This window comes from Eurytemora carolleeae, unplaced genomic scaffold (assembly GCF_000591075.1).
Source record: "Eurytemora carolleeae unplaced genomic scaffold, Eaff_2.0 scaffold1160, whole genome shotgun sequence".
In the NCBI taxonomy this organism is placed as follows: Eukaryota; Metazoa; Arthropoda; class Copepoda; order Calanoida; family Temoridae; genus Eurytemora; species Eurytemora carolleeae.
In genome coordinates this window covers 3,251-21,479 of record NW_019397045.1, presented here as the reverse complement: position 1 = coordinate 21,479, position 18,229 = coordinate 3,251, and the positions used below count along the sequence as shown (strand labels likewise).

Below are 18,229 nucleotides of genomic sequence, written 5' to 3'. Positions count from 1 at the left end.
GTGTCGTCATTGGCAGTTTGGTTGGGGTCAAAAAATCGTTCTCTAGGAATATACCCCTATCCCCTTTCTCCATAATTTGTCGGGGCAAAAAGAGATGCAGGAATTTCATAAAGAACGCTATTTGGATCATCACCTCCCCCTTATAGATTTTGTACATTTTGTCGTAGCGCGCTGTCCGAACATGTCCTAGCCGCGGTATTCGGCCCCCTTTCCTATCACAGCCGTAGCGCTCGCCATAGAATTTTTCTTAACCTAACCTATCCCTGAGATAATGTTAAGTAAATCTGGTACCAGCACAAACGTCGGACGGTACAAACATAAGACTTTCAAACGTCGGATAGTACAAACGTCGGACCAGTACAAACATCGGACCAGTACAAACGTCAGACTGGTACAAACGTCGGACCAGTACAAACTTCGGACGGGTACATTTACAAGGAAAAGCGTCGGACTAAGGAGGAAAAAATATATTTGAATTATCAGATTATAATTCTTCGCAATTCGCAATTTTCTCTCAAAAAATTCCCAATTTTTTTGTTAAAAGTTCATAATCTCTGAAAGGAGACATTATTAGAATATTTACGCCTGATAACGTAACAGCAGAATGTTTCAGGGCCGTGACGAGGATGTTCAGAAACTGCTCCATGAGGAGAGGAACAAATATGAGACGGAGCTCCGATCTTATGATGGTTCAGATCCACTGGATCCTTGGTACAGATATATTTCATGGGTCGAACAGTCCTATCCTAAAGGTAAGAAAAAATTAGGGCATGACTTAAAGTAACTTTAAGCGTAATTATAAATGACCTTCCATTAACAGATAGGCATGTCCGATTCACAACGGTACCTTGTTTGAACAACAATATTCAGATGCCCTCATTCGTATAGCTGAAGATTGAGTGCAGGGAGACTCTAGGTTACAGTGTACAGTGTACACTCCGTGTTAGTGTATATTCGTGTAGTTTCTTGGCACTCAATTTCCCGTTATATAAAAAAGAATATCTACATAAACCTTCTTGGCATAAAGGTTTAAAGGGTATGGTTGTAAATCAGGCATATCCCTCTTTTAATAATAGGTCACTTGAAATTACGCTTACAGTCACTTAACTTAACATAAATGCTAGGCTGGGGGGGGGGCCGGGGGGTCAAGTAACTATAATTACCCGTGTCGGAATTTAATGAATTTGAGCCGTGTCTTTAATCCACCAAAAACCGGTTTCAATTGAGCGCCGGCTTAAATCTTGAAACATTGAATACAATTTTAAGTGAAACCAACCATATTTGAGCGGCGGCTTAAATGTAATTCTTTAAATTCGGCCTCCGGGCAATTTGATCTTTGCAGCTCATTATTTATTTTCCTTCAGGAGGAAAGGAAGGCAACATTCACGTGTTAATACAGAAGTGCATTGAAGCTTTCAAGGTGAGTTCAGAAACTTAAAATTCGGAGATGGTGATGGACCAAACCTCTGTAGAGTAAAAAAGTAGATGTTAGTTCCACATTTATTGAATATATGTTTCGGTCTGGGTTGACCCTCGTCAGTTCTAACGATATGATAACCATCAAAATCGAAAAAAAAATTATAAAAAATGTTTGTTTAAAATCACAAAAAAATAAACAAACAAAAAAGATTATTCAAAATAAAAATTTGGGCTGTCAAATGGACATGAGGGAAACGAACTTAGATTATCAGATGGAAAAAAGATAATTTGCAAATATTCACTTTTTAAAAAAATGTTTTAAGACAATTATTATTCCTTGAGATTTTTTCTGTCACAAAGGTTAAAAACAAACTGTTTATTTGAATGTGTATAAAGTGATAGTGGGGGTCGAACTATAATTAACGAACTTTTGCGTAAATCGGGGGGAGGGGGAAGGGGGGAACGGCTGGTTTAAGGAGGGGTATTTAAACCTTTTATAGAATTTTGGTCCTCCTCAGAGTCAGTTTAGTCATGTAAATTTTTACAATTGATAAAGTTTTAATATAATAAAATATTTGATTTATTGTTTATATCTTGATAATGGCATACCAGGATTCTACAGAGATAAGTTTTTTCAAATTAACTGAAAATTTCGTTAACGAGTGAAATAACTCATTCGTGTTTTATTCGTTAAAAAACTACAGAACTACAGAATAATCGAGAATAAATAACAACATTTAAGTGCGTCTTAATAGTTAGTTTTATGCACTAGTATGCCTAATAAACCTAAAATAAATATATACTTTTTTGCAACAAAAATTTAAATGTCTTCTGTAGTACTCCAGGCTGATATCTGCACGGTGGTGCGTGGTGCCCTGAAGGCAGTCTGGGGGTTCCACATTGGGTTCCCTTTCAGATTTAAACTTGATTTGATTTGAGTAGGGATGGCCAAAGTTTCGTAAAGAAATTAAGTTTTTTTTAAATTAATGAAGAATTCTGGTAAGAAATGGAAATGAACCGATAATTTTCTCAATTTAACGGATAAATAAAATTACCTATCAATTTGCGTTTTTTCTGTTAATAAATAGTTTGTATCTTTTAGGATGATAAGAACTACAGTTTGGACCCGAGATACCTGGAGGTATGGTTGAAGTACGCTAGCATGGCGATTAAGCCTATTGATGTGTACAACTTCATGTACAAGAATGGTATATGTACAAGGCAGGCTGGATTATTTGATGCCTGGTCCTGGCATCTAGAAACTTCAAACAACTTCAAATCTGCTGAAGCAGTTTTTCTTAAGGTAAACATTAATTTCAAAACACATTTTTAATTCGATTTTTAATCAAAGTACAATATTTTTCGCATTTTTGGTAAAATAACAAATATCATTGTAGAGTCATAAGTGTTTTAAACATTCTTAAGAAACTTGGTTTTTTTTTAATTCAAAGTAAATTAATAGCCCTGAAATGTGTAGGACTGCTATAGAATAGATATTGTAAACTTGTTTTTCGCGGCATTCGATTTTAAATGTGTTAAAGACTACGACATCAAAAAAAAACTCTTGCTATGTATTCATATATTTGGGATTCACTGTAATACGATTTTAGCCACCTTTTTTCATTTTAAAACTTATACTCAATCTATCAAAGTAAATTTAAATCTAAATAAATTTATTCAGAGAGGGGAACTTTTTTCTTTTATGGTGTCGTCATTGGCAGTTTGGTTTTTTTATCTCATTTGTTTAAACAACTTGGTTTAATTAAATTTTCAACAAAAAATGGCAATTCCATGCTGAATTCTGTTGACAACGACCTCATTAAAAAAATTTAAAGTATAATGGAATTTTTGTTGATAGGGATTAGATGCTCTGACAGATAAGGAGGCCAAGCAAGGGCTTGCTGCTAGGAAGGCCCAGTTTGAAGCAAGGATTGCAAAACGTCTAAATGGTGAAGAAATACCTGCTGAGGAGATAGAAGAGCAGGAAGAACGATCAGCTCTAGGAAGACTGAAAACAAGTGGAAAGCATGGTAAAGTTGGCAGTGTTAGGGTTGGTTCTGTAAAGCTTGGAGGACCAGGGGTTCTGCAATCCCAACCTCTAAAGCTTCCCCTTAAACCTAACAACACAGGAGGGTTCAAGGTTTTCATTGATGAGAATGCCCCCTCCAGCATCAAGCGTTCTGATAAGGCTTCTCACTCAATTCCTGTTAAGGAGGATTATAAAGAAAATCATCTCGCTGCAGGAAAATGGAATAGTGGCACCAAGGGACCTAAAGCTATCAATGTTCCTCTAAACAAAATCAGTCAGCATGCCAAACCAGCTTTTGCTGTTCATGAAGATAATGTAGAGGCAGGTTCTACTGTTGCACCTCATATGCTTAACCCTGGAGAAAGTAATATTCTTTCTGCTAGGAAACTTGACAAAGAAGATCCTACCCTGCATTGTCCAATAGCTCTGTTTGAACCTCCAGATCCAACCAAGAGGTCTATGTATTGCAAAGATAAGGTTTATCAGGGAGCAACAGAGTTTAGTTTTGAAGAATTAAGAGCTGTCAAGTGGAGAATAAAAGAGAAGGCTGATCTGGAAGCTTTGGCTATAGAAAAGAAGAAGCAAGAGTTGGTGGAGATGGAGAGAAGGTTGATTGAGCGTCAAGAGGAATTGGCTAGGCAGATGGAAGAGTTTAAAAAAATGGCTCTGATGAACAAAAAGCCTGAAATACTGGTAACAACGCCTAGTCTATCGGATTCTAGAAGTCTCCAATCTTCCTCCAATCCTGATACATCAACTGTATCTTCTGACAGTTCTTATAAAAGGGGTTACATTAATGATTCTGGAAACCTTGCTGGAAGTCAAAATCAGGGTTCTGTAACCCCTTCACCTCATGGTCACAAAAAACCATTGTTCCATCCCTCACCCACGGTCAATACCAAGGAAGCCTTAGCTCTGATGCAACAGCTTTGGTCCACATCCTCTGAAATGGATCACAACACATCAGAACCTGCTTTAGCTCCCAAACATCAGTTTCAAATCTTCTCAGATGAAGAACCTGCTTTGGTCTCTGCTCCAGCTCCTAAGTTTGAGATCTTTGTTGATAAAACTGAAGAGGTTCCCAAACTCGCAACAAGGATTCCTTTCCAAATATTCTCTGATGACAAGGAGAATGCTGTAGTCAAACCTCCAAAGAAATGGAAAGCTGTAGATGTACCTGGTTCTAACTTTGATAAAGAAAACCAGATGCTTGATACTGAAAATGATGAAAACATGCCACCACCAGGATTTGTTCAACCCTCCATGCACTCTAGAGCAAAGACTGGAATATTAACACCTGCCGAAAATGTTGAGTGGATGCCCCTAGATGAACAGGAGAAGTTATTGGATGAAGACGAGAAAATGCAAGAAGAATCTCTCGGCATTGCTAAGCCAATGATTGGAAATGCCACAATGGTTCTTCCAAATGAAGATGATTTCTACAAAATGTCCAAAATTTCTTCTACTCCTTTTACTGGGCGAAGCTTTGTCCCAATGGAAGATGAGAACACCTGTGACGTGCAGCTTTTTTTAAGCAATAAGAAAGACGATGACAGTTTTTTTATGCCCCCTCCTCCGCCAACTGATTTTGTTGCAGAAGGTCCTCCCCTAACTCCCTTATCTCCCATTGTTGAGACTTCAAGAGAGCATTACAAGTCCAGCAGCAGCAGCAGTGGAGCTGATACAACACATGGAACCACAAGAGGAGACCATAGTAAATCCCACTGGGGGAACACAGGGGTGAGCACACACTTTAAAACAGCTGACAATACAGCAGGACTTGGGTTTTCTCTGGGTGCTCGCACACCTGGAAATGGATTACTTTCAAATTGTGCATCTGGATATGTAGGAGACAAATCTAGCATGTCAAGCTCTACCACTTTCAAGCAGGACCGAGCACATTTTGATTTTAGGCAACGAATGGGTTCTGGCAACCTTCAGGATGATGATCAGACAGGGATGTTCTCAGATATGTTGGCTGAGTTCAAGCAGGTTATACAGAAACCAAGTGCTGATGAAAACCATATTGAGACTTCTGTTCATCCCAGCTTTTTGGAAACCAAAGAACGATCTGAGTTGGTTGAGCATAGTCTTCTTCACCAAAGTTCAAAAGTAGTTTCTGATGGTAAGCACACAGTGTCAACATTAAGCATGACTGGGTTAAGGGTTCAGGAGCAAAGTATTGCCCACCTTCATTTTAACAGTACTAGTGATGTCCTGCATCTAACTTCTGGACCTGGATTGAATACGACTGAAGTCAACCATGGCCTTCCATCCACTGGACTTGATCTGACTAGTGCTCCAGGATTAGATATGACTGGAGAACCCTCTCTTAGTAGAACTGGTCTGAAGATAGCTTTGGATTTTGCTAAACCTAACCTGGACATTACTGATGCTCCAGGATTAGATATGACTGGAGCACCCTCTCTTAGCAGGACTGGTCTGAAGGTACCTTTGGATTTTACTAAACCTAACCTGGACATTACTGATGCTCCAGAGGCTGATCTATCTCTAAACCTCGCTGACCCTATGCTAGAAGGAGTTGATGAGAGGTTGGATTTTACCAACTATAATCCTTTTTCTATGGAATGGCAGGAGAAGCTGCTGAGCTGTCTTCATGTTCCTGTTCATCAGAGACATGGATATATCAAGATGGAGGATAAACTTCCAAATGTACGAGTCAAATCATGCTTAACCTTAGGAGAAGACAAGTAAGGTTTTTAAAACAATTTCCCTAAATAAATATCCCGTTCAAAACTTGGCCAGTAATTTTCAGCTATTATTTTTTTTTCAAGTTAAAGAAAATCGATCGTTAAAACGTCCTTTTTTTAGTACAACGTAAGCGGAACATTTTATAATTCTTAGTAAAATTTTATACATTACTATTACTAGGCTTTTAGGGCGCTTCGCGACCATCTTTTGTTTCAACTTTTAATTGTGGCTCTATCTTTGAGCATCTTCTTTTTGTGCAAAGTAAAACAAAAACAAACAAAAAAGTTCGCGGATTTAATAATAATTTTGTGTGCATTTTTAAAATTTTACAAAAATCCAAGAACTTTTGCATACAAAGTTTTTTAATTTTGAGCATCCATAAACCTTCCCTGGGGTCATGTAAACGTGAAGTCCCACAACACAAAATATGGGCTCTATCATTTCAGCTGTTTTGACGTTTATTGGATACAAAAAGACAGAAAAATGGACAGACAAACAAACAGACAAATTTATATATAGTTGTTGTTGCAGGTTTGTAGTGACAGCGTTGAAGGGCGAAGGTGGATTTGCTAAAGTATATTCTGCTAAAACTCAGCCTAATGATCTCAACTGTACCATAGCGGGGATAGATGCTGTACTAAAGGTTAGATACTTCTAGGGTTAATATTCTGAAAATTTAAAGCCCCCCACCCTTCCCTTACTTTATCCAGTTATCACGCATGTCGGGTGGACTGATGGGTGACTGTTTTATTTATTTATTTATTTATTTATAAAGATAAAGATAAAGAGTTAAATCTGACCGGCCAAGGGGTTAAGTAATCGATTTCAATAGACATCAAATTTCATTTTAAAATACATTACGGTTTTTTTCAAACTACAAGGCAACAGTTTAAATCTTTGATAAAGCATTAAGCCCCACATCCCCCTTGGTCCCGGTGTTAAAACCAATTTTTAGCCCCCCCCCCCTTTATAGTTGGGGAGGGGAGGGGGGAGGGGAGTATTTAAAAATTGTAAGGAGGTATAGGAAGAACCATGGTATAATATACTTTGAATGATACATTTTTATCCAATGTTTGTGTAATGGAGCTGAGAACACAATAACGTTCCAAGTGATTTATCATTTAGTTTGTCATATAACTATAAGCTTATCTTCAGAACTCGATTACTATTGATTTGATCTGATATGTTTTGATTTGTTCTGACTTGTTTTGAGTTGATTTGATTGGATATAAATTGGATAAGATTTAATTTGATTAGATTTTATTTTGATTTTATTTGATTTTATTTGATTTGATTTGGTTTGAATGGATTTGATTTGATTGGATTGGATTGGATTGGATTGGATTGGATTGGATTGGATTGAACTTGATATTTTTGGATTGGATTGGATTTGAGGCCTTATCAAATTGTTTTTGATGGACAGGGAACTATTCATGATTCAACTTTTCTACCTCCGACCAACCCATAAAACCCTTTTTATAAAAAAGTCCGTATTAAATAAATAAATGAATGTGTTCAGGTTGACAAAGCTTATGCTAGAACAGAACCAGCGCCATCATTATTTCCTTTCCAGAAAATGCAGGTTGCTCATTTATCCACATCTGACTACCATTTTATCTATATTTGACTGCCATTTTTCAAATTTGATTACCACCTTTTTATCTATACTTGACTGCATTATTATTCATATTTGACCGCCATTTTATCCATATTTGACTGCCATTAGATCTAAATTTGACCGCCATTTTATCAAGATTTGACCGGTATTATATTCCATAGCCATTTCATCCAAATTCAATGGTTATTTTCTGATTATTCAACCGCCATTTAATCAATATTCGATCGCCATGTTATTCATATTTTACCGCTGTTTTTAAAATCCATACTCGACCACGTTTTTTTTCAAATTAAATTTTCAATTTTTTATCTCCTTTTAATTTTATCCATACTTGATGGCCATTTTATCCGCATTCGGTAGCCATTTTATAAAAATCCTTCCGTTTCTTAATCGCATATAAATGCTTAATCTTATTTTATTTTACATTTATTTAATGTAAATTTAAAATATCTTAACTGTGGAAAAAAGGAGAAATGGTTTAAAATTTTCAAATCTCTGAATGGTTTATCAAGTTTTTGCAATAAAAAAGCAAATGGAGAAACAATTTTTTTTTACTTTGTTCAAAAATTCAGAAATGTTCAAGACCCGGATACGCATCAAAATGAAATGGATTCCAAGTGGTGTTTAAATATTAATTAAATCTCTATTTTTGTCAAGGTTTCCCTTTCTGCTCCCGGTAGAGATGGCTTATCCTTTACCATAGAGGCACATCAAGCTCAGGTATAGAATAATCATAATTGACTCTTTAAAGGGATATTGGAGCGTTAACATAATTTCAATGGGGCTGTAAGCATATTTTCAAGTGACCTTCCATTTAAGGAGGGGCTTCCCAGATTCACAACGGTACCCTTTAACTTTGCCTGATAAAGGATGTTAGACATTTCCTTATTAATCTGCTGAACGACATCGGGTTTCAGAAATTTAGGGATAAAAATCAGACTTTTTGGCAAAAACTGAATTCATCTACCCAGTGCTTATGATCCGGATCCGTAAGATTTTGGTGTCCTGGATCCGGATCCGCAAAAATATACGGATCCACGGATCCGGACCCAAGGGTCAAAATATCGACCAAAAACAGCAAAAAAAAAATTTATACTCTCAAACATCAAATCTGAACAGTTGAAAAAAGAGAGATTAAAAAAATATTCTTATCTCTGAATTGTTCATAAATTTTTAGCATAAAAATAAGCGAAAAAAAAAGAAAACAAATTTGACAATTCTGATATGTTAAAAAACATTTAGTAAATCTTTAAGATATAGTCATCACCTGGGTCCGGAATCCATTTTTTTAGTACGGATCCAGGATCCGGATCCGATCCGCATCAAAATTAACTGGATCCTTAGCACTGCGGCTTTACCCTCTATCAACTTTTCTAGATGAAAGATGTAAACACCGGGGCTGGACAGAAGCGCTCCCAGGACTCTATTGGCCACCCTTTCACAACGAATGGAGGATCTGATGGGGATTTAAACAGTCGATATACAGAACATTATGGTCCTCATGGTTCTTATGGTCCTGGATACAAGGACGGACCAGGATACAGTCAGGAGGATGGTCAAGGATATGCCCGGGCAGAATTTGAGCAGAGTAAGAAGATGAAGTTTGAATCCAGCCTGCAGACTGCTGATAATAACACGAGTAGTAATCTTCAATATGAAAACAGAAATGCGGGGAAAACTCATTCTCAACAGACAAGAACCATCTTCAGGCATAGCGGTAAGTTTTTGAAGACTTTAGAGAGGACATAAAGATCGTCTTTGATTTTTAAGGTTAAATCTAAAAAATCAACCCCGGTATTGGGTTTGTCTCTTTGTCTGTATCCAATAAACGTCAAACGACTGAACCGATTGGGCCAATTTTTTGTGGTAAGTCTCATGCTCCAGGGAAAGTTTAGAGATGGTTACAAAGGAAAAGTTTTGCTGAGAAAAACGCCGACATTTATTAATTATTATATTTGAAAATGCGCCAATTTTAACCGAAAAATCCTCGGAAAAACTTGCAAAATTTTAATCCTATTCAATGATGTTAATCTGGACTAATTTTTAAATATCTCTTGTTAACTTCAAATACAAGAATGGGCATTGGACAAACCACATTTTTGACAAATGGACATCTCAAAAATCAAAACTTATGAATTTGTTGGACAAATTTCTGGCAGGAAGATAAAAGATGATCTAAAAGTCGCCGCATAGTTCCATCATTTTTTGGGTCACTGCCTCTGTAAACATATGTAGATAAAGGATTATTTATTTATTATTTATGACTGATCATAACGCAAGAATCTTTTGAATGATTTGTCATTTTAATCTGAAAATTCGCTAGAACCACTGAAATATTCCTAGCTTGTGTTAAAAGTTGGGAACTGAGTAGGATGACTTTTATAGAAAAATATGTCAGTTTCCAGGCTAAGCTGGGTTCCTTAGCTAGTTATTAAATAAACTATGTTTAGGAATAACCAACACTGTGAATTCTGGACTCCACCAACCTTCCATTCAGCAGGGTTCAAACTTCCATTCATCCTCCTCCTCCGCTCCATTCCAGGAATATTCAAACTCTAGCCCAGTGTTCCAAAACTCTTCTGTTCCCATCAAACCGTTCCAGGATTCTTCTTCCCCGTTCCCCAACAATACTGATTCAGGAACACAGTTCCAACATTCAGCCCATCTATGGTAGGTCTAAATAAAGTATCCGGATTTTAACAAAACACTTAGTTAGTGTTAAATAATAAGATGAATGATATATCAAGGAAAATCTAAATTCTGCTTAAACAGAAGATGAAATATTATTTTCTGTTTATGAGACACACTGCAAACCAAGATGTGCATTGTGCAAGGTCTCACGGCAAAATCGAGCAGTATTTGGCCCAGTCACTCCTATTAAACTTAAGCTTGGAACACGCGCATTACATTTAAAAAAATCATACGTCTATGGCTACAAAAAAGTATAAGTGAGTTAGCGACAAAGGTAAGGGTTTGCGAGGCCGTCGAAAAGTTGTATGACTAAGTTGCAGAGCTGTCTAGATCTAAATAGATAACATTATATTCTTTATAGCTGGAATTTATACACATTTAGACAAGTAAGTCCTCAATTCCTGAAAAATAGTCGCGTTTTCCCGTTTTATTGGAGGGTTTTGATATGTTGGACCTTAAATATTCGGATTAGTTAAAAGTCATGACCTCAGGTAATTTAAATGCACATTGCACAGGTAGTTTAAGGAAACTGAACGATTTGAAAACCACCCTTGAAGGTCGTCTTTGATCCCAAAGTGTCAAGTTTCCTGGAACACCCTGTAGCTTTGAAATTCAATGGTTGAAAATTAATTTATTTATATCTTCAGGAACTCGAGTAGTCGAGAGGACACAAATAGGTTGGATATTTTTAAGAAACAGAGTAATAAAATTTTCAAATTTTTAAGTTTTGCCTCTTCAAGTATAGTGGGGTATTTTCAGTAAATAACAAATTTTAAATAATTAGGAAAATATTAAAAATCAAAGATTTTCAAAATAACCACTGGATCTTGAAAATATTTCTAATTAAAAAATTTGGTTCTAGGACCCAGGTATAAATATTTCTAGAACAAACATTTGTTCTATAGGGCCCAGGTTCAGATATATTTCTAATAATAATAGTATATCCAGGGCCCAGGTTGGGATTTTTTTTAAAAATAATATTATATCCAGGTTTGGAATATTTCTAATAAAAGTAGTATATCCACTCCGGGGCCCAGGTTTGGAATATTTCTAATAAAAGAAGTATATCCAGGGCCCAGGTTTGGAATATTTCTAATAAAAGTAGTATACCTCTCCAGGGCCCAGGTTTGGAATATTTCTAATAAAAGTAGTATATTCAGGGCCCAGGTTTGGAATATTTCTAATAAAAGTAGTATACCACTCCAGGGTCCAGGTTTGGAATATTTCTAATAAAAGTAGTATATCCACTCCGGGGCCCAGGTTTGGAATATTTCTAATAAAAGTAGTATACCCAGGGACCAGGGACCAGGTTTGAAATTCTTTTGATAAAAATATTATTTCCAGTGCCCAAGTTTGGAAGATAGAAACGGGAGGATATAATATAATGTTAGCATGAGGTTGTAAAGGATTGTAACATGATTTCTAATCTCGGGAAAAATTTAAAGGACGTAAATTTAGATTTTAAGTGATCCTTTATTTATGGTTGGGCAATTTATAACTGTATCAAACCTTTGTCTGAATTAGGATCAATGAAATATTTATATGTTTTAGAATTTTTTTTTATCGAATTGTGGTTTTTTCAAGAATTTAACGCCGACGTCTTTCTCATTAACAGGGGCGTATTCAGGGGGGGCTAAGCCCCCCTGGACCAGTGAAATCTATTGATTTTAGGGGGTTTTCAGGCCCCAACGAGTGCTGAGCCCCCTAGAAATTCTCTCCCTTGAGAGGCCCCAGATTTAGAAATGATCGTACGAAAGGTACAAATGTCTGGGTTTTAGTGTATGATAAATAAATTCATATTTTACGGGAATGTAAAAGATTTATATTTTATTTTTAATGTCAATCTAGTATTTATGCTTTTTTAGGAAACATTGTTTCTGGAACAACTTGCGGCAATCGACGAACGAGTTAGATTTCAGGTTTGTTTATTCGCCTATTAATGATAATTTATACATTCAGTTTTAAGAAAAAATGTTATGGAGGATTAAACCATATTTACGTGAGCCTATGCAAACCTCAACATCTTGACAGGTCCCAGGACCCCTCCCACTAGGGTTTCCATTCGCAATGCGCAATAATAGCGCAAATCTTGCTCTGTAGCTTTATAATTAATTCTTGAATTGATAGTTGTGCATTGTTTCAAAAGCTATTTTTTTAAAAACCAACACAGAAGCATATCTTTATTAGGGTTCAAGGAAATTTTTTGCAAAATGTTGTCAAACTTATCTAAAAATGAATAAAAACTAGTTGTGCATAGAAACCCTACCTCCCCCGCTTGCCCAACTGTATGTCCTCTGTTTATATTTATATCAAATATCACATATCATTTTATTTTAAAAACACTGTAATTCGCAAAATCTTAATTTTAAGGCAAACAAATATTTGATAAAGTTTTGCAGAAAATAAAACGAAAATTCTGAAAGCCGTGTAATGCAAAAATATTTTCAAAATTGTTTGTGATTTTTTCATCAATTTTTTATTATTATTTTAATTATTTTGAATATAAATCATAAATCATTATTTTTATAACTAAATTATCATTATTAATATCATCATCATCATCATACATCATACAATATATACAAGATATATCACCAGGTTCCAATGGAGATTGAGCATGGTCGCGCATTTCTAGAGTGCGCTTTAACTGGGAAGAAGATATCACAGTCTACAATAATGCACGCATATCAAACCTGTATCAAGAGAATTGTACGGTTCGCCAACAGTCTTCAGGTCGGTACATTGGGGGTAAATAAAATTGTACAATGTCTCGTTGTCTCACGCTATGTTTTGTCGTTTCTTCTAACTCAATGTTTTTTTTTTATTTTTACAAGAGTGCGCATATATTGTGTAGTAAAAAGGCAGCCAATTGAGAGAATCTAAATCTTATCAAGAGAAGACCTCTTTCTTATTCAATGAAGGGCGAACGGGTACCATTGTAAATTCTGTTTAAAATGAGAAACATTGTAAATTCTGTTTAAAATGAGAAACATTGTTAATTCTGTTTAAAATGAGAAACATTTGAAATTCTGTTGACCAGTCTCTTCAAGTTTTTATTTTTGATAATGAACTACCTGAAAGTTAAATAAGGATTTTACGTATTCCCTTCTAATATAAAGGGATATAAAAAGTACAAGGTATGTGAATCGGACATGAAGGGTCACTGTAAACTCCTAAATTTATTTAAAGTACCGGACTGACCTGTAGGCAGCTAGAGCAAGTTGTACAGTATCAGGGGCGTATTCAGAGATTTACCAGGGGGTGGGGCTTAAATTTTCCTTCCAGGGGGGCTCAGCACCTGTTGGGGCCTGAAAAATCCCCTGAAATAAATAGATTTCACTGGTCCAGTGGGGGGGGGGCATCCCCCCTGAATACGCCGCTGTACACTGTACAGTATATATGTAAGACGAAACGGGACAGTAAACTAACTAATGTTTACTGTTGTCCAGAGTCCCTTTAAGTAATGTTGAACACATATTCAGGATTTTGTTGAACTGCCTCCTGAGGATATGCACAAATTGTTGGTGGCGAACACGGTGAACATGATCAATATAAGGATTGCAAGATGGTTTAATCCAAAGGTATTTTCCTCATTTTTAAAACTTAAAGGGAGTGTTTGCGAAAAATGAATAGGAATATAGGTTGACGTCGAAAAAAATGGATATCGATATACTGAAAAATGAACTATGTACGAATGCATTGAATTGAATGCGAAATTTATAGGTTTTAATATATGAATAATTATTTTGAATTTAATTGAATTATCTACAACCTGAGTGGAATAATGCAACTCCATGAATTTTTATGGGTCCTCACTCTTCAGTTCTTTGGTATAAGACATACAGAGCGTCCCATATCATATTAGACTTTCTCCAATCTTTAACGCCAAATTACACATATAATACTCGAAGAATCTAGCATTTTCTGCAAAAAAAAAATTCTATTAGCCTTATTAAATTTTTCAAGATGATTCATTTTTTTTAAATTTTCTGATTTGTCCCCCAAATCGTAATTTAGACCCATTGACGCGGTCTAATTTGATGTGGGACACCCTGTAGATTAAACAGTATAGATTGGTAATGTAAGTGGTGTACACTAGGAATTGTACTCTCCACTGATTCTATCCAAAAGGTCAAGCAATACGGTTTACTCTGTACATGCAGTATGCGGGGTATGTATATACTCAAACTAATCAATTGTTTTTAAATATCTGACGTTTCATTGGTTACACAAAAATGGGGTGGGATTGAAATGACTGGGAATGCCCCCCCCCCATATTTTCTTAAAATCTGAAACCTCAACTGAACTTAAAATCTGAAACCTCAACTGAACTTAAAATCTGAAACCTAAACTGAACTTAAAATCTGTAACCTCAACTGAACTTAAAATCTGAAACCTCAACTGAACTTAAAATACTGAAATTTTCAGACTAATCTCGAATCCCAGCTGTCTCTGTGTTGTACTGGAGTCGACTTGTACAAGGAGGTTTCAATACAACACGACTTGGACTCATCGTAAGAATTTTTTAAAAATATTTTGTTAAATCAGTTTTAGCCTCTTTAATCTTCATTTTATTTTATTGGAGCTTTTTAGTGAACTTTTTTAATTGAACATCAGTTTAAAAAAACTGTACTTATTAAATACCCCTTGTGTTTTCTAGGTTTGTTGAGGCCCCTGTGAACCAGGAGGATGTATTTGTCTCCCCCTGGTGCTGCGATTCGTCATACGAGGATAGATACTTTGCTCTAATGAACTCAATACACGCGGTAAATTTAATTCACAACGGTACCCTTCAAAAACTTTCTCTGATTATAAATTTAGCAGGATAGATTCAATGTTTTATAAATTGTGGGTTCTATTTAAACACGAGTTCCGGAGATATACATTTTACGATATTAATATTCTGAATAGTTGATTGCACCTCTGAAATTCATGATCCCTTAGATTTAACATAATAATATTTCTAGTTACCTATGGACACTACCTCCATGGTCCTCCTATCGGTCATGACCTTGTTTGATTCGGAGAAAACGACTGGTCTTCAAAACTTTGAAATGATTCTCTCTCATGAGAAGAAATTTTCTCTCCTTCTGTACAGGTAAAATGTCTGATACAGTATCAAATGAAAAGTTAGATAAACGGCCCTACTTTTACATAATACTTATTTTACAGGGCTTATAGTTTCGGTTTAAAGATATTAATTTAATAATTTTCAGAGGAATCCAAATTATTCGTGATTAATTTAATTTTCAGATTTTTAAATTTTATTACCATCACAACAACAAAGTAAGAACAAGCCACAGATCAGGTAGTCATAGATAGATCATTGACTCGGTCCGCCCTGCCTATCTAGCTTGAAAGATATTTACTAAATAGTAAGCATTTAGCTGTATATTTCGAATTTCTCAATCACTCGAGCTGTAGAATTTTGGGTTGTTGTAAATTTGAACAGTGTGTCTAGTGTTCCGGGGAGTTAACGTGGTTAGATTTTAGTATAACAGTAGTTAGAAAAATACAAATATTTTCGTTCGTTAGACCCGTTGTGTTATCTTACACGAAAGTTGCGGCACGTATAAACTTACCAGACGCCGAGACGTGCAACCCTGCATCTTTATCTACTTGATCTGTGATTCGCATAAAATCTCTCTCCCGCCCCCTCCCCTTGTAAAAATGAATGATCTATGATATTTTTAAAATCTAGGGAAATGGCGGAGATATTAATCAACAAGAGACTTTTGTAAGGAAAGGAAGTGAAGACAAACTCTAATTGTCTCATCTTGATATTTATACAATCTGATATTTCATTACACTATTTAATCTAGCAATATCATAGCGAAGGTCATAATTTGAAATATTAAAGATAAAAAACATGAGGTTACCAACTTGCCAAGGTATAAATATCAGGGTTTGAAATATGATAAGATTTAAGTTCGGATTCCTTAATTTCATATTCTTTAAAAGCATTATCTACTCAAGATCCAGCAACTATATAACATTATATTATACATTATCTTTATATCAATCAGTGGAACATAAAATGTTTTTTTTTTCATATAAATAATCTAGTCGAGTAAAATTTGTCTTTTTAATTTTTAAAATTAATGCATTGAGTAGTGATGTTTTTTTGAAAAATCAATGCAACAATAGACAACCTTTGAACCTATATATATACTAATACCTCATACATTTTAAGCGCAAATTTAAAATTATTATACCATTTTTTTACTGTAACAATTGTATGTTTTAACATTTTGCAAGGGATTTTTCAGAATGAGACACATATTATAGAAGTTTAAAAATGAAATTTGTGCAATATTTGTTCCAGACTTTTTTCAATATTCATCAGCTTTTCTTTTACTTAAGAATCCCACAAACAGACAAATAATCTGAAATATTTCGTCATTTTTTCACTATGTTTGAATATCGAACTTTCAAAATCATGAGATCATATAAATTTTACAAAAGGAAAATCAAAACTTTTCTTCCAAATCTGTTACTACAAATCTGCGAAATTTTCCGTAAATATGTTTCCGATTTTACCATTGCGGTAAATTATAATTTGACTGTCATTGTTAACTACTGGAAAATTCTTTAATCCACATTTTCAGTAATTTTTAATAAAGCTTATTATTTCAATGACATAGGGTACATCTCAAAAGATTTATGTTTAAATTAGGTTAGATATAAAAAAGAAGAAATAAAAATTTCCTTACATTTTCAGTATGACAGTTTTCATAAATTTTGAGAAAGGGACTTAAGACAAAACCTTATCAATATTAAAGGATAATTCGTAGATTTTTCATTTCAATTTTTATTCCCTTTTCCAAGTTTTTGAGAAGACCTTTCTAAAGTGACGGGAAAACTAATTGTTTATTGGATATGAAAGGAATAAACCCAGATCACACAAAATTTATGTTTTTAATTTGCCATGCATAAAAGATCTGAAAAACTGTTAATAATTAGCTTTCACTGAAGATAACGCTTAACTTTCGTTTCTAAAGTATTAACTTGCTACGGCATATAGTGAGGACAGACCCTTGATCAAACGCAATTTATGAAATAGGTCAGCTCTGAAAAATGTTCTTGCAAAATTTCTATAATCTGGATATCACTTTTGATTACATAAAGTGTGGACTAGGAAGACGACATTTAAGTATTCGTATGTTGATTTGAAATAGTAACTTGAATACTATAGTTGTTTTCCTTCTCCAAAGTTATATGGGAAAACAAAAATCAAAATTTAGTTTTTGTGATAATAAGCTTAGGCTGTTCAAGTTCTCTATCTGCAAATCATATAAAGTTTAAATCTATGTAACTATATATATGTATATGTAACTACTTCTCTTAATGTCCTATTCTAACTGATAATATTTTCCTCCCCCCCCCCCCCCCCCCCCCTTCACCATAATCAAAAGCTTTTATTCGCCCAATATTTGGGTCAGATTTATTGGTCATTTTTTAATTCTTCTTATTTTTTTTAAAATAACGCGAATACATAAAAAAAACACAGGATAAATATTAATGTAGAAATATTTTTTTTTCTATTCAACCCTATCCCTGTTGGGGTACTTGAAAACCAGAAAATGTTTGCATAATAAAAAGTCTAGTAATGACATAATACATTTTTGAAAATCTCTTGGTCATGCCATTTCAAATATGCAAAAAATTTTGCAAAATTTTAAATAATCTGATGTTTAATTATGAAAAAATAAAAATGTGCAAATTTCTTTTAATGAGTTGTATGCAAACAATTTGAAAAT

The 18,229-nt window shown here is 34.9% G+C and overlaps 3 protein-coding genes across 3 annotated transcripts in view; all 3 read left to right on the top strand.

The window, feature by feature from the left end:
• Positions 1–6,818, top strand: part of LOC111711381 (uncharacterized) — a 16,956-nt gene extending 10,138 nt beyond the window's left edge. Inside the window, exons 3-7 of the mRNA XM_023485724.1 lie at positions 614–752; positions 1,365–1,420; positions 2,522–2,722; positions 3,278–6,159; positions 6,692–6,818. Coding sequence (XP_023341492.1) covers positions 614–752; positions 1,365–1,420; positions 2,522–2,722; positions 3,278–6,159; positions 6,692–6,818 — 3,405 coding nt within the window. The remainder of the gene's footprint in view (positions 1–613; positions 753–1,364; positions 1,421–2,521; positions 2,723–3,277; positions 6,160–6,691) is intronic.
• An 840-nt stretch (positions 6,819–7,658) lies between these two features.
• On the top strand, positions 7,659–12,522 carry LOC111711378 (uncharacterized). The gene is made up of 7 exons (XM_023485720.1): positions 7,659–7,742; positions 8,436–8,498; positions 9,156–9,495; positions 10,229–10,448; positions 11,117–11,146; positions 11,814–11,855; positions 12,429–12,522. The coding sequence occupies exons 1-7, from the start codon at positions 7,737–7,739 to the stop codon at positions 12,520–12,522; spliced, it is 795 nt and encodes a 264-aa protein (XP_023341488.1). The 5' UTR covers positions 7,659–7,736.
• Positions 12,327–17,974, top strand: LOC111711390 (uncharacterized). The gene is made up of 7 exons (XM_023485732.1): positions 12,327–12,388; positions 13,068–13,202; positions 13,952–14,050; positions 14,898–14,983; positions 15,130–15,235; positions 15,437–15,567; positions 16,171–17,974. The coding sequence occupies exons 2-7, from the start codon at positions 13,074–13,076 to the stop codon at positions 16,208–16,210; spliced, it is 591 nt and encodes a 196-aa protein (XP_023341500.1). The 5' UTR covers positions 12,327–12,388; positions 13,068–13,073; the 3' UTR covers positions 16,211–17,974.
• The last annotated feature ends 255 nt before the right edge of the window (positions 17,975–18,229 follow it).

Coding starts and splice junctions, on each gene's coding strand:
- LOC111711390 (XM_023485732.1), top strand. CDS start 13,074: ATGGAGATTGAGCATGGTCGCGCATTTCTAGAGTGCGCTTTAACTGGG. Junction 14,051..14,897: donor CAAGATGGTTTAATCCAAAG/GTATTTTCCTCA, acceptor TGAAATTTTCAG/ACTAATCTCGAATCCCAGCT. Junction 15,568..16,170: donor TTTTCTCTCCTTCTGTACAG/GTAAAATGTCTG, acceptor TTTAAAATCTAG/GGAAATGGCGGAGATATTAA.
- LOC111711378 (XM_023485720.1), top strand. Junction 8,499..9,155: donor TAGAGGCACATCAAGCTCAG/GTATAGAATAAT, acceptor CAACTTTTCTAG/ATGAAAGATGTAAACACCGG. Junction 9,496..10,228: donor AACCATCTTCAGGCATAGCG/GTAAGTTTTTGA, acceptor AACTATGTTTAG/GAATAACCAACACTGTGAAT.